General features: G+C 41.4%; 1 protein-coding gene across 1 annotated transcript; it reads right to left on the bottom strand.

The window, feature by feature from the left end:
- Positions 1-11,071: 11,071 nt before the first annotated feature.
- LOC101007254 (lithostathine-1-alpha-like) lies at positions 11,072-12,097 on the bottom strand. The gene is made up of 2 exons (XM_021925013.2): positions 12,034-12,097; positions 11,072-11,390 (listed from the first exon to the last, which is right to left on the bottom strand). Exons 1-2 carry the CDS (start codon positions 12,095-12,097, stop codon positions 11,182-11,184), a joined length of 273 nt encoding a protein of 90 aa, XP_021780705.1. The 3' UTR covers positions 11,072-11,181.
- Positions 12,098-12,364: the final 267 nt, after the last annotated feature.

Here is a 12,364-nt window from a genome sequence, read left to right on the forward strand (position 1 = left end):
TATCTATCAAGCACAATAAAATGAGGTATGCTTGTATTCACATAAACCCAGTTCAAGTTCCAGAAGCAATTGTTGATGGTCTACAGATGGCTGGAGTATTTGATATTCATGAAATATTTGTATAGTTATGGTCTGAGGATGTCGCATCTTTGCTCCATATGCAAATTGAAGCCACAACGAAAATGGTACTTTAAGGAAAATTTTCAGATCTAGAGTGCTGAATGCATAGTGGAATGACCTAGGGACTTGGAATCCAGCAACAGTTGTTACATGGCTCTCATTGAATACATAACAATCAATAAATAGTTAAAATATCCAGACATACTTAGTTACCTTCTTGAAGATTATATCTCCAGATACAGCCAAATTCTGAAGTTTGGAGTCTAAAGAGATTAACAAATTAATTTTGTGAAGACCCAATTCAGATCATAACACCATCCATATCAATAATACCATTACATGCGATTTGATAAAACAATCCAATCCAAAAACACAGGTTGTTCTATTAAAACAACCACCACAGTAACAAAATCAAGATTCAATTATGTGGTATCTATAGGAGACTTGGCTTAAATTTACAGAGTTACTAAATGTTTTCTTTCAAGTGTTTGATAATTTTGTCTCTTAAATATAAATCTACATTTCATTTTGAATCAATCTCTATATACAGTGTAAGAAATAGAACCAAATGCATTCCCTAGCGTATAGCTATTCACTTGTTCCAGCACCATTTGCTAAAGAATATTCTTCCCTCTTGAATTTCTGTGATACAGTTGGCAACAAACAACTAACTATAAGGCTAAAAGTTTATTTCTGAAATCTGCATTCTGTACCGCTGATAATTCATGTTTGTCATTACGACAATTCTACACAATCTTTATTTCTTTAGCTTTGTAATAAGTTCTAAAATCTGAAACTGTAACTGTAAAAACTTGTGTTCTTTATCAAAATCATTTTGTCTATTCTTGACCAATATTGTTTTGGCTGTTCTGAATTTCCATACGAATATTAGTCAACTTGACAATTTCTGCAAGAGGAAGCTGGGACTTTGATGGGGATTAAGACAAGTCTATAGGTCAATTTAGATAGTACTTTCACCTTAATATTTAGTCCCTGTTCCATGAACACAAACTCTCTTTTCACTTATTTAGGTCTTCTCTACTTTCATTTAACAATGTTTTGTAGTTTCTAGTGTACAAGATTTGCACTTCTTTTAAAATTTTTTCTTAAAATGTTATTTGTTTTGATATTATTGTAATGAAAATGTTTTCTTGATATTATTTTAAATTGTTTATTCCTACCATATGGTTTTTCCTAGAGAAAATATCTTGTGTGCTCGAGAAGGATGTGTACTTTGCTGACATTAGGCGAAGCATTCATTCTATATATGTTTGTATGGTTTAGTGAATTTAGGATATATTTAAAGTGTTCTACTTTCTTGTTGATCTTCTAAGTGTTCTACCGATTACTAAAAGTGCTGCATTGAAGACTCGAACTACTACTGTTCAATCACCTGTTTCTCCCTTCACTCCTCCCAGATTTTGCTTTATGCATTTTGGGACTCTGTTCTTATTTGTACAGGTGTCTACAATTATTACATCTTTCTGAAAGACTAGCCACTTTGTCATTATACAATGCTCCTCCTTCCCTTTAGTAACATTTTCTGCTTTAATGTCTAACATGTCCAGTAACATTTTTTGCTTTAGTGTCTAACATGCCTGTCGTTAGAGCAGACACTCCAGTGTTCTTATGGTTGCTGTTTGTATGACATATCTTTTCCTGATTTTTTACTTTCAAACTACTGTATCTGTTTCATGAAAGGACCATATAAGTGGCAACTGGCAAATGAAGGAGGAGTTGAGAAGAGAAAGAACAAAGCAAACAAATCCAGTTTGTCAGTAAGGGGCAATTTATTAGAGAACTTACAGACACAAGTGTGGTCTTGGTGGCAGCAAGACAGGCAGATCTCTGAACCGTAATTTCCCAGGCCCAGTGCTTATATACCATAGGGAAAGGGGATGCATGCTTTTTAGGGACAATTAAAGGCAACTTTCCAGAACAAGGAAAAATGCTGTATGTGTCATAATTTGTAATTTGTATGATAATATCAAGGTTGTTTTGCTCTAAAAGAAAGATTTAGAGTGACTGCATATTCTTGCACCAAAGACAGTCAATAAGCCAGGCACAGTGGCTCACACCTGTAAGCTTTTTGCTTGGGAAGCCAAGGCAAATGGATTGCTTTAGACATGAGTTTGAGACCAACCTGGGCAATATGGTGAAACCCTGTCTCTACTAAAGATACAAAAATTAGCCGGATGTGGTGACATGAGGTGCGCCTGTCATCCCAGCTACTGAGGAGGCTGAGGCAGGAGGATCACTTGAACCCAGGGAAGCAGAGGCTGCAGCAAGCTGTGATCATGCCACTGCACTCCAGCCTGAGTGACAGGAGTGAGATCCTGTCTCAAAAAAAAGAAAAAATAAAAAGACAGTAAATAAAGAATCAGGAGGTATTCCTGGGACTAGGGTTAAGCAGAAGTCAATATAGGAGATTAGCATCCAAGATGGAGTCACTTTTGTCTCCATACTCCACAGCTCTAATCAGGCTCTTATAATCTCACACACCCACATGTTCCACAATGGTCCCTGAGCTGGGGATAGGGTAGTATGGGGGGCACTGCAGTCATTTTGATGGCGTGGATAACACGTTACATCAATTTGCTTTCTACATGTAACCAGAGGCTACAGCAGTACTATGAATAACAGGTGATGATACCTATGCTACGTATAAGAAACTGAATTAATAATGCCTTTTGCCACCATGTTCTCCAGGAGCCAAAAAAAAAAAAAAAAAGGAGAGCCTTTGGGAGAAAAGGTAGAGTCAGAAAGAAAAGACAGTTATTTGTTCACGTGTGTCCTGTAGGACTGAAGTTACATCGCTGGAATTGTTAAGAATTTTATTATATTATTATTATATATTATAAAATTATCATAATATTAAATAATAATATAGTAGTAAATAATACTATAATATTAATATTAAATTATTAAGAATATATACACGGCATTCAACCTTCATAATGGCACAAGTCCCCGCCTTGTGCAGCCACTAGGACATCTATTGCAGAAAAAGCAGAGAGTAACATGCCTTTCGTTTTACACTACAAGGTAGAGGAAACATTTCCCAGTCAGACATTTCATAAAACATTTAGGTGAAGGAGACACAACTACTTTACATAAAGCCTGTTTATATATTTTAACTTTTCTAATCCTATTCACCTTTATATTTTTATATTCTAGGACCCAGGAACTTCTTTTCTCCATCCCCAGACCATTTGACTTCTTTCTGTGGAAAAAGGATTTGGGTTCAGAGACTTAGGCTCTTTAATGTTGGGGGACTAGGAGGGGCTCCCTTTGGTCCACTCAACCTTCAATCGTGTTGTATGAAGACCTTTGTTTTAATCCCACTAATTTCCATTTTATTCTTTCCATTTTTTAAAAATCATCTAAAGATTTTCGCCCTGCTGCCTGAGACCCATGTCTCTCCCATTTCTTTTTCCTTTCAGTTTCATCCTTATCAATGTTTTCTTCATCCACCTTGTTTCTTAATATTTGTTTAAAATTTTCCACCTTTCTGTGATGAGTCCATTCACTGTCCCTCCTGCCTTTCCCCATTCTCTTGTTAATAAACTTGGTGTTTTTATTAACATCTGTGAGACCCATTTGCTCAGACAGCAAATTTGATAAGGCTTCTTGAACTGATATTTAACCCTGCAGGAGTAAAGTCACATGACGTTCCCATGTAAAAGGAGTCACCTTAACCACATCATTTACCCTGACCTAAGTAATGGGTATGCTCAGTGGCGCATATCCCTATCTTCATAAAGCCAGGCCCATGTGGCTTTCATAGAAAGTATGTCAGCTGCTTTATCTAAAGTGAAAGTATATCAGCTGCTTCATCTAAAGTGCTTTACTTGACATTTATAGGGAGAGCTGGACAGCTCCTTTCCTTAGGATAAACAGATGTCTCAATGGCTTTCATCCTGTCCACCAGGCTGGTAGTTCGCTTGGGAATGACCTCCTGTGTGTCTGGATCATTTATCCCCATTTGCAATTGTTCAATAGTGAGTTGTGGGTCCTGCATCAACCCAAACCTGCTATTTCACTTTGAAGTGTTTTAAACCAAAGATATTGCTCCTGTATTAGTTACTCTCAGAATCCAATTATTTAAGTTTTCTCAAAAAGCTAATGATGCTGATCTGCAACATGAAACAATTCTTTCTCACTGTATCCTCTTGTTTCAATAGATACTGGTTGTTCCTTCTCCCATGTCGATTACCTTTTTGGTAACCACTGGTTGGAGGTAGTTTCTTTTGTCCTGGAATAATCTTCCCTTTTGCGTGCAGGTAGCTTTGAGGTTAGTGGCGTGAGTTCAGACAGGCCCACATCAAAACTTGCTCCAGCCTTAAGTTCCAACCCATCACTCTCTTTTATTTGCATTTAAACTATAACATATTACAATAACCAAGGCATTGAATATTTTACTTTTTGCTTATTAGTTTTCATTTTCTTATGCATCCAGTGAATCAACTCCCTGGAAATTGCAAGGTATTGGAATGTAAGAGTACTTGCTGCTGCGTGTTCAAAATGTCATTTTCCATTTCAATCAACCCTGCTACTCGGGGATTATATGGCATGTGAAATCTGCAGTCTATATCTTTTTCATGTGCCCAATCTTGGACATCACATCCAGTGAAACGCATGTCTCCATTGTTATCAATGCATGGAAGGTATCCATACACGACACCGAATTTTTCCAAGCCCTTAATGATGGTTGTTTGGTTTGCCATTTTTCTAGGGACGGCCTGCAACAATCTCTTGGCAGTATCAACACATGTTAGTGCATGCTTTTTTTCCAAGATGCCTGACAGGGGTCTGAAGTAGTCTATCTGTCAGGTTCTTACAAGAGCAACTGTCCTATGTGTGTGTGTGTATATATATATTCACCTTGTTTCTGTCCATGTGTTTGTGGGATATGGCAGAGGCAGTTCATTACTGTCACCACTAAATCTGCAGAGTAGAGAGCAATCTTGTTCCCTTTGCCATTTGTCAGCACTCTCCTGCAATGTGGTGCCCACTGTGTTTATGGACAAATCAGCTAGTTCAGATAATTGCAAGGGAGCTAGTGTTCTAATTTTTGCTAGAGTATCAGCTTCTATGTTTCCAGAAGGTGAATCTAACTGTTGTTGAAACATGATACACAATTAAGCTTGCAGTGAGTTCTTGCAGCCTTTCCCAAATGTCTTTCCACATAGCAGCTCCCTATAAGAGTTTCAAAGCATGTATCAGCCATCTTGGGCCCACTGGGCAAGCCAATTGTAAGACCTTTAAACACTGCCCAATTATCTGTACAGAGAACTATAGACAGTGGCTGATGGGTACAAACCAACCATGCACCTCAGAGTTCTTCCCACTGACTGCTTTGCTGCATTCCTATCTCAAACCAGACAGTATCTGCCCATGGTTGTACAGCTACTGCGATCCATATACAAGGGTTAGCTCTTGTCTATTGGAGCACCAAGCATTTTCAAGAATGGGGGCTGTGCCTTTGTGCATTATTGGAGACATCTCCTGTGGGGGCTCCTCAATAAGGACAGCACTGGTCCCATAGATAGCGCTGGCTCTAAGATGGCATGTAGTTCATTCCCAAGAGACTCATGGGGAAGGCACTATGTTGTTGCAGGGATACATGCCACTTTTGTAAAGTGAGGCTTGGAGAATAGCTGATACAGGCCTGGGACACAACTCTTCTATCCAACTGATGCCTTCAGGCCTTATGTTCGCATGCAAAGACATTGGCACCTTAGGAAGAGGGGACTTGAGGCTTATGCCTGAGTCACTAATATTTTAGCCTTCTCAAATGCGTCTTCTTGTTCTCTATCCCAGCAGCAACTAGATCCCTTCTTCACTAGTCATTATAGAGCATGAAAACATTGCGCTAAAAGGGGAATGAAGGCCTGCCAATATTCCAAAAGACCTAGGGAACTCTGTAACTGTTTAACTGCTTTTGGCGTGGCAAACTGTATTTTATCAATGACTGTGCATGGGATAAGGCATATCTTATCCAACCAATACCGTTTGTGAGTTGATGGCCCATCCTCTGGACTGCAGAAGAGTGCACAATGCATGGAGGTGCTGTTGTAGCAATAGCGAGTCCTCAGAAGTTGGCATAATATCATTGTTACAGTGAAACTGTTTAACAACAGGTGGGTCCTGTGAGTCAGGGTGCAAAGTGCTATTTTGGTATTATTTGCTCTATCACTTAGATTATGTTAGGCATAGTGATGTGTATCTCTGGAACCACCTTATTTAGTTCCTGGTAGTCTACTCTCATGATCCAGGTGCCATCAGGTTTTCTTACTGGCCGTACGGGACTCTAGAAAGGACTCTGGAATGGCCATATAACATTAACTCTGGCCATCTCCTGCACGGTGTCTGTCATTTCTTTTATCTCACCAGGAAGATAGTATTGTTTCACATTAAAAAACACAGTGGAGGAGGAAGGTGTGCCAGTTCCCATTTTGCTTACCCTCTTAAAATAGCTTTTATCACCCAAACTCATGGGTCAGTTCCCTCACAGACATTTGTAAAGTGCATTCTAAGTGGACTGAAGTTGTTTTCTGGAATAAATGAGATAAAAACATATAATAAGTGGGGGTACTCTGCCCAATACAAAGAAGGAAAGGAGCTCGTTTCACTCAGATTGTTCGCCCCCCTTAACCGTCCACAGCTGCTCACTTACCAGGATGTCTCTTTGGGTCTCCACAGAGTATGGTGCATTTTTCACCTGTGTCCACTAAAGCTAAACCTTTCTGCTTGTTTTTTGAACTTCAATAGATTGTGAGATCCACGTGGGGCCTCTGTTTGCGCCCTATTGCTGGCAGGTAGAGGCAACAGTCTCTAGGCTGGGGGGGAGTCGCCCCTGGAATGCAGAGAGATTGGGGTTCTTTTATGTGAAGTTTCCTCTTCTTCTCCCTATTATGGTGGGGCACTAGGAAGTAGTCTAACATGTTGATCAGGTGCCAGGTTTTTCCAAAGGCCCCCTAATACAGTGTTGTGTTTCTGATCTATTTTTTGTCTTCTCCAACTGAGATCAGATCATACCATATCTGCTTCCTGGTAATCCTAACTAGGCCATTCATTCCTCCCTTTTTTAGTCTGGCAGACTTGACTTCTCCTTCTCCACCCCCTCCCCACACACCCCCCCCAAAACCTTTTTTTTCTTAGTAACCAGACAGACCTTATCTCTTTCCTTTTCATTTTCTCCAAGTTAGCTACAGCTTCCTCATGTAATATATATCTTGTCCCACAAGAGGGATTAAGAGGCATAGGAAAAAATCATACCAGTTCCAGGGGTGGTGGGGACGGGGCAGCTTGCAACAACTTATTATTATTATATATTTCTTTTGCCCATAGTAAGCACAGCCTTATCTGGTCCTGCAAATTGCTGATCATAGATGGCCTGAGCATGCCCAACGCCTTTGAATTTGTCCTTGTTTCCTCCAGAGTTCACCATGCCAGAGTTTGACCCAGAAATTCCCCTACATTTGGCCAAGCCTCTGTCACAGCCAGGATAATCTGATCTATGAGACTATGCTTTCTCTCAACAGTTCCAGCACTATGCAACGTCGTCTCAAAGGGGATTGAGTGGTTACAGTACTCATTTTATCAGCTTCACTTTCTGCTAAGAAGATGCCATCCACACTAGGGTTTCTTAGCTGCATCATCTATGTGGCTCAGTTTTCTATTGGCTGCTGTTTGAAAGTTTCACTATGTTCAATAATTCTGCCAAGGTGTAATTTTGGACATTGAAGTTTTCCTGAAAAGGCTGTCCATTACTGCCTGGCTGCAGGCGTTGGGCTTTTGTTTTCCATTGCATGAGAGGTCTTGCTCTCAAAAGGGAAGGATAATTATCCTCCTCCTGAGATATGTCTTCATCTCACTCACTAATTGGTTTCTAAAGACAACAAGTCTTAATATTCCAGTCCAATTTAGGAAGAAAAGCTTGCACTTTTGGCCAACACAGCTCTTTCCCACGTAACTGTACAAAGCAGCAGGCTAAGGGTGCCAGGTGGGTATCCTGAGTTTTGAGCTTATCTGCCAGACTAGATGCAAACATGGATGTGGAGGTCCTCATATCCTTTTCTTTTTTTTTTTTTTTTTTTTTTGAGACGGAGTCTCCTGCCTCAGCCTCCCGAGTAGCTGGGACTACAGGTGCCCGCCACCTCAGCTCACGGCTAGTTTTTTGTATTTTTTAGTAGAAACGGGGTTTCACCGTGTTAGCCAGGATGGTCTCGATCTCCTGACCTCGTGATCCGCCCGTCTCGGCCTCCCAAAGTGCTGGGATTACAGGCTTGAGCCACCGCGCCCGGCCCCTCATATCCTTTTCTAACTGTAATTCTTCCTCTAGTCTTCGTACCTTCACCTCAGCTGCTAACTACACTTCTGTGGCCATTCCCACAATCCGTAACAGTGGCCAACCCTCTGTCGCAGCCACCTGGTGGACCTTCTTACCCCAGCGAGCTGTAAGACTCTCTACTAACGAGCATTCTAGACCCTCCAGCATTTTCAGGGCATCCCTGTACTCACATGATGGTCCACAGGCATCTAGAAAGCAGGCAACACCACCCCACATCGATGAGGGGGGCCCTCCAGGATTTCCTCCACACATGCTTCCTGCCCTTTGCCCATACTTTGGTTCTTGGACCCCTCTTGACTGACTCCCCAGGTGTTTCATAAATGACCACATATGCAAAGCAAACACCAAACACAAAACGAGCCAAGAAACTAAAGAATGAGGTGGAAAAGTCCAGTTTGTCAGTACAGGGTGATTTGCTGGGGAACGTACAAACAGAAGCATGGTCTTGGTGGCCACAGGACAGGGAGATCTCCACACTGTTACTCCCTGGCCCCAGGGCTTATGTACCACAGGGAAAGAGTGCACACGCTCTATAGAGACAGTTAGAGGCGACCCTTCCAAACAGACAAGAATTCTGTGTTCACTATAGCCTATAATTTGTGCAAAGACCTCAAGATTGTTTTTATCTAATGGCAAGATTTCTAGTAAGTATATGTTCTTACCCTAAGGACGGTAAATAACGTAGGAATTAGGAAGCATTCCCAGGACTGGGGCTAATCAAAAGTCAGCATGGCAGATTAGCACCCAAGATGGAGTCACTTTCATCTCCACAGTGTCTTTGAATCTAAGTCAATTTATTCATACCTTATAAATAGATTTTGTTATTGTTGTTTTAATTCACACTGACGATATGTGCCTTTGATTGCATTGTTTTATTAAATCATGGGTAATGGTATTATTGATGCTGTTGGTGTAATGGAATGAATGGTGTTCCCACAAAATTAATTCATTGAAGTCCTAATATCAGTACTTCAGAATTTAACAGTATATGAAGATAGGATTACAAAATAATTATGCCTGAATATTTTATTAATCTAATTTATTATTCATTTAGCCATTCATTCCAGGAGTGCCATTTAACCAACATTGCTGGCCACCAAGCCTCTAGTCATTCCAACACCAATGATTTCAACACTGTAGATCTGACAATTCTCAAATTATCACTTCAGTCATAGCTTCAACTTATATAATAAAGCACAGGTGTGCCCTCTTCAGACCACAGGTATGTGAACCCCTCCACATATTGCCTCCAGTATTTGAACTTGCAAACAAAGGAGAACTTCTCCTTACAAGAATCTTCCTTCCATTTCTTGAATCCTATAAGTCAATGAGAAGATTCAGGCTGAGGGGACCAGAATGTGTTACCCTCCTGGCTGCAGGACTCAGCAAAAATAAAGAGGAAACACTCCTCCATTTCCTGAATGAAGAGTTCACTCTTCCTCTATCCCAGTCCCCAGGTCAATCCTCAGAGATAAATAGGAAAGGATGGCAATAAGTGTGTGGTTTCTGTGCCTCTTACCTGAACTTGGAGTCAGGCTAGCACAGTAGGCAGTATTGGCACAGCTTGGGGCTCCAGTGTCCCACGATTTGTAGGAGACCAGGGACCCACTGCTCCAGTGCCAATGGCAGTTCTAGATGGGGAAGGGCCAGAACAGGGGCAGATGTGACTCAAAAAGAGATGGAAACACCTGGTTTGTGTTCACACTCAGAAACAGGTCAATACTATAAGACAAGAATAAACCTTCCTTTTTCTCTAAGTGTCATATTATTTCCTCCACATTTTCTCTAAGCTGCTTCTTTCCTGGAATGTTCATCTACCTCTCTGTGTCCTGCCAAACATTAAGTGTTCTAAATTTGCCACAGAGAACCATGAAACCTCATTATTGAAACTGGTTCCTGGTTTTTCTTTCCTGAGGCCCCAAAAGTTCATATCCAGCATAGCATTAGATGGCCATTAGTTGTTGATATATTATTTATATCAACCTTGCGGTTCCTGATTGCCAGCAGTAGATTCTCCTCCTCTATTCTCTTTTACTATATGGTCCACAAAAGTCTCTTCTATAACACAGATGATAACACAATAGATAAGAGGTACATAATAGATACTTAAAGATGCTACCCTAGAAGTAGACAGAATGAGTATATCTGTGAATGCCTGAAACACAGAGGAAATTCAGCCTTAAGCTTATCTCTAAGAACCTATAGAGAACTGAACCTTAATATCCTTTATGTTATAGGATTTATAGAGAGGTTGCTTTTATCATAATATGGTAAAAACTGGTGCTTGAGGAGCCAGACGTCGGATCTCCATCTTCTCTCTGGAACCTGATAATCAGAAGGTAGAAGATGCAGCAGACTGACCCGGTGGGGGTCATAGAGGCCAATCCAGACATTGCCATCCTTGGTGCCACTCTCTTTAATCAGCGAAGCCACAAAGGCAACCTCAGCCTGGGTGAGCACAGACACCAGGTTACCCGAATTCATGTTCTGGCAGTAGAGCTGTTGCAGAAGAAAATGGAGCACTCAGTGATGGAGGAAAGTGTAGGAGACACATTGAGCCCTCCCAGAAGATCTGTCAGTAAAAGGACAGCACAGAAATGTCCCAGATGATGCTGTCACTGACCACAAGCATCTCTGTGCTGAATGACGGGATAAAGTAGATTGGAAAGTTTTGGGCTGATGATCGGATAGGGAGGGGACAAGTCTCATCTCATATCAGCCACTGAACACACTGGAGAGTGGCAGCTTCCCCTCCCTTCATGAGCCTCCCTTCCCACACTGCTCTCCTCACTCACATCTGCATCAACCCAGATCTCAAGGTCTTCATTAAAGTAGTAACAGTAGGAGCCACAGGCATTGGTGCCTTCTGGGCAGCTGATCCGGGCCTTGGGCAACTCAGCCTGGCCCTCCTGTCCTGGGAAAAGAGACAATTAAGAAAGACCCTCAGGGCAAGGGAAAGGCTAAGAGATGAGGTAGGAGCTTCTGAGGATTCTTTATAGGAATAGAAGGATGCTATAGGTCATGAAGCGATTGGTCACTACTGCCCTCCTACATCTTACCTATAGTCTCTCAAGATGTCTTTGCTCAAGACAAGAGCACACAATGAATAGGTTCATGAAATGAAGCTCTTCCTATTGTCCCATTGTCCCTTTTACATATGGGGCTCAGGCTTTTTCTGCCTCGAAGTACTCAGGCTTCTGCCTTTCTTAAGCTTGTCCGGTTTCTCTACACACAAAGCTCTCCTCAGTTCCCCATTCCACGAATGACTGCATACAGATATCCCCAAAGCCCCCATCATGAGTAGTGTTAATATGATCAACCAATGCCACCTGCAGTGCTCACTGATAAGGGGTCTTGCTAAGTTCCATCTCTAACTCCCTAATGAGGTGAGGATGTTTTTGAAAGGGATGAGATCAGCAATAACTGTCACTGAACAACACAAAACAACCCCTGAACTTGACTCTGCTTTTTCTCAAGTGAACTCGTATGCATGAGGATGGAGTGAGGGCTTCAGTGCTGGGGTTGTGGGAGATGTGTATGGGGGAAAGAAATCTCACCTTGGTTCAGAGACAGAAACATCAGGCAAGAGATCAGCATGAAGCATGAGTTGGTCTGAGTCATGCTAAGCAGCAGTGAATCTCTTGCTTAAGGAGCAAATCAGCAATCTCTGTAAGAGAACACAGGGAAAAGGGTTTGAGAGAATGAGAGCAGAGCACCCATTACCTTCCTTAGATCCTCCTCTGAATTCCTGACAGCAGGAAGGTCCTCTGAGATATTACATTCCCATATATTTCTCTTGAGAATCTGGAAACTATACAAACTCAGTAACCCAAAATAATTTTGGCTCCTACTGAGGCTTTGTTACTGCTGACACCTCTTGGACAGATA

This window comes from Papio anubis, chromosome 14 (assembly GCF_008728515.1).
Source record: "Papio anubis isolate 15944 chromosome 14, Panubis1.0, whole genome shotgun sequence".
In the NCBI taxonomy this organism is placed as follows: Eukaryota; Metazoa; Chordata; class Mammalia; order Primates; family Cercopithecidae; genus Papio; species Papio anubis.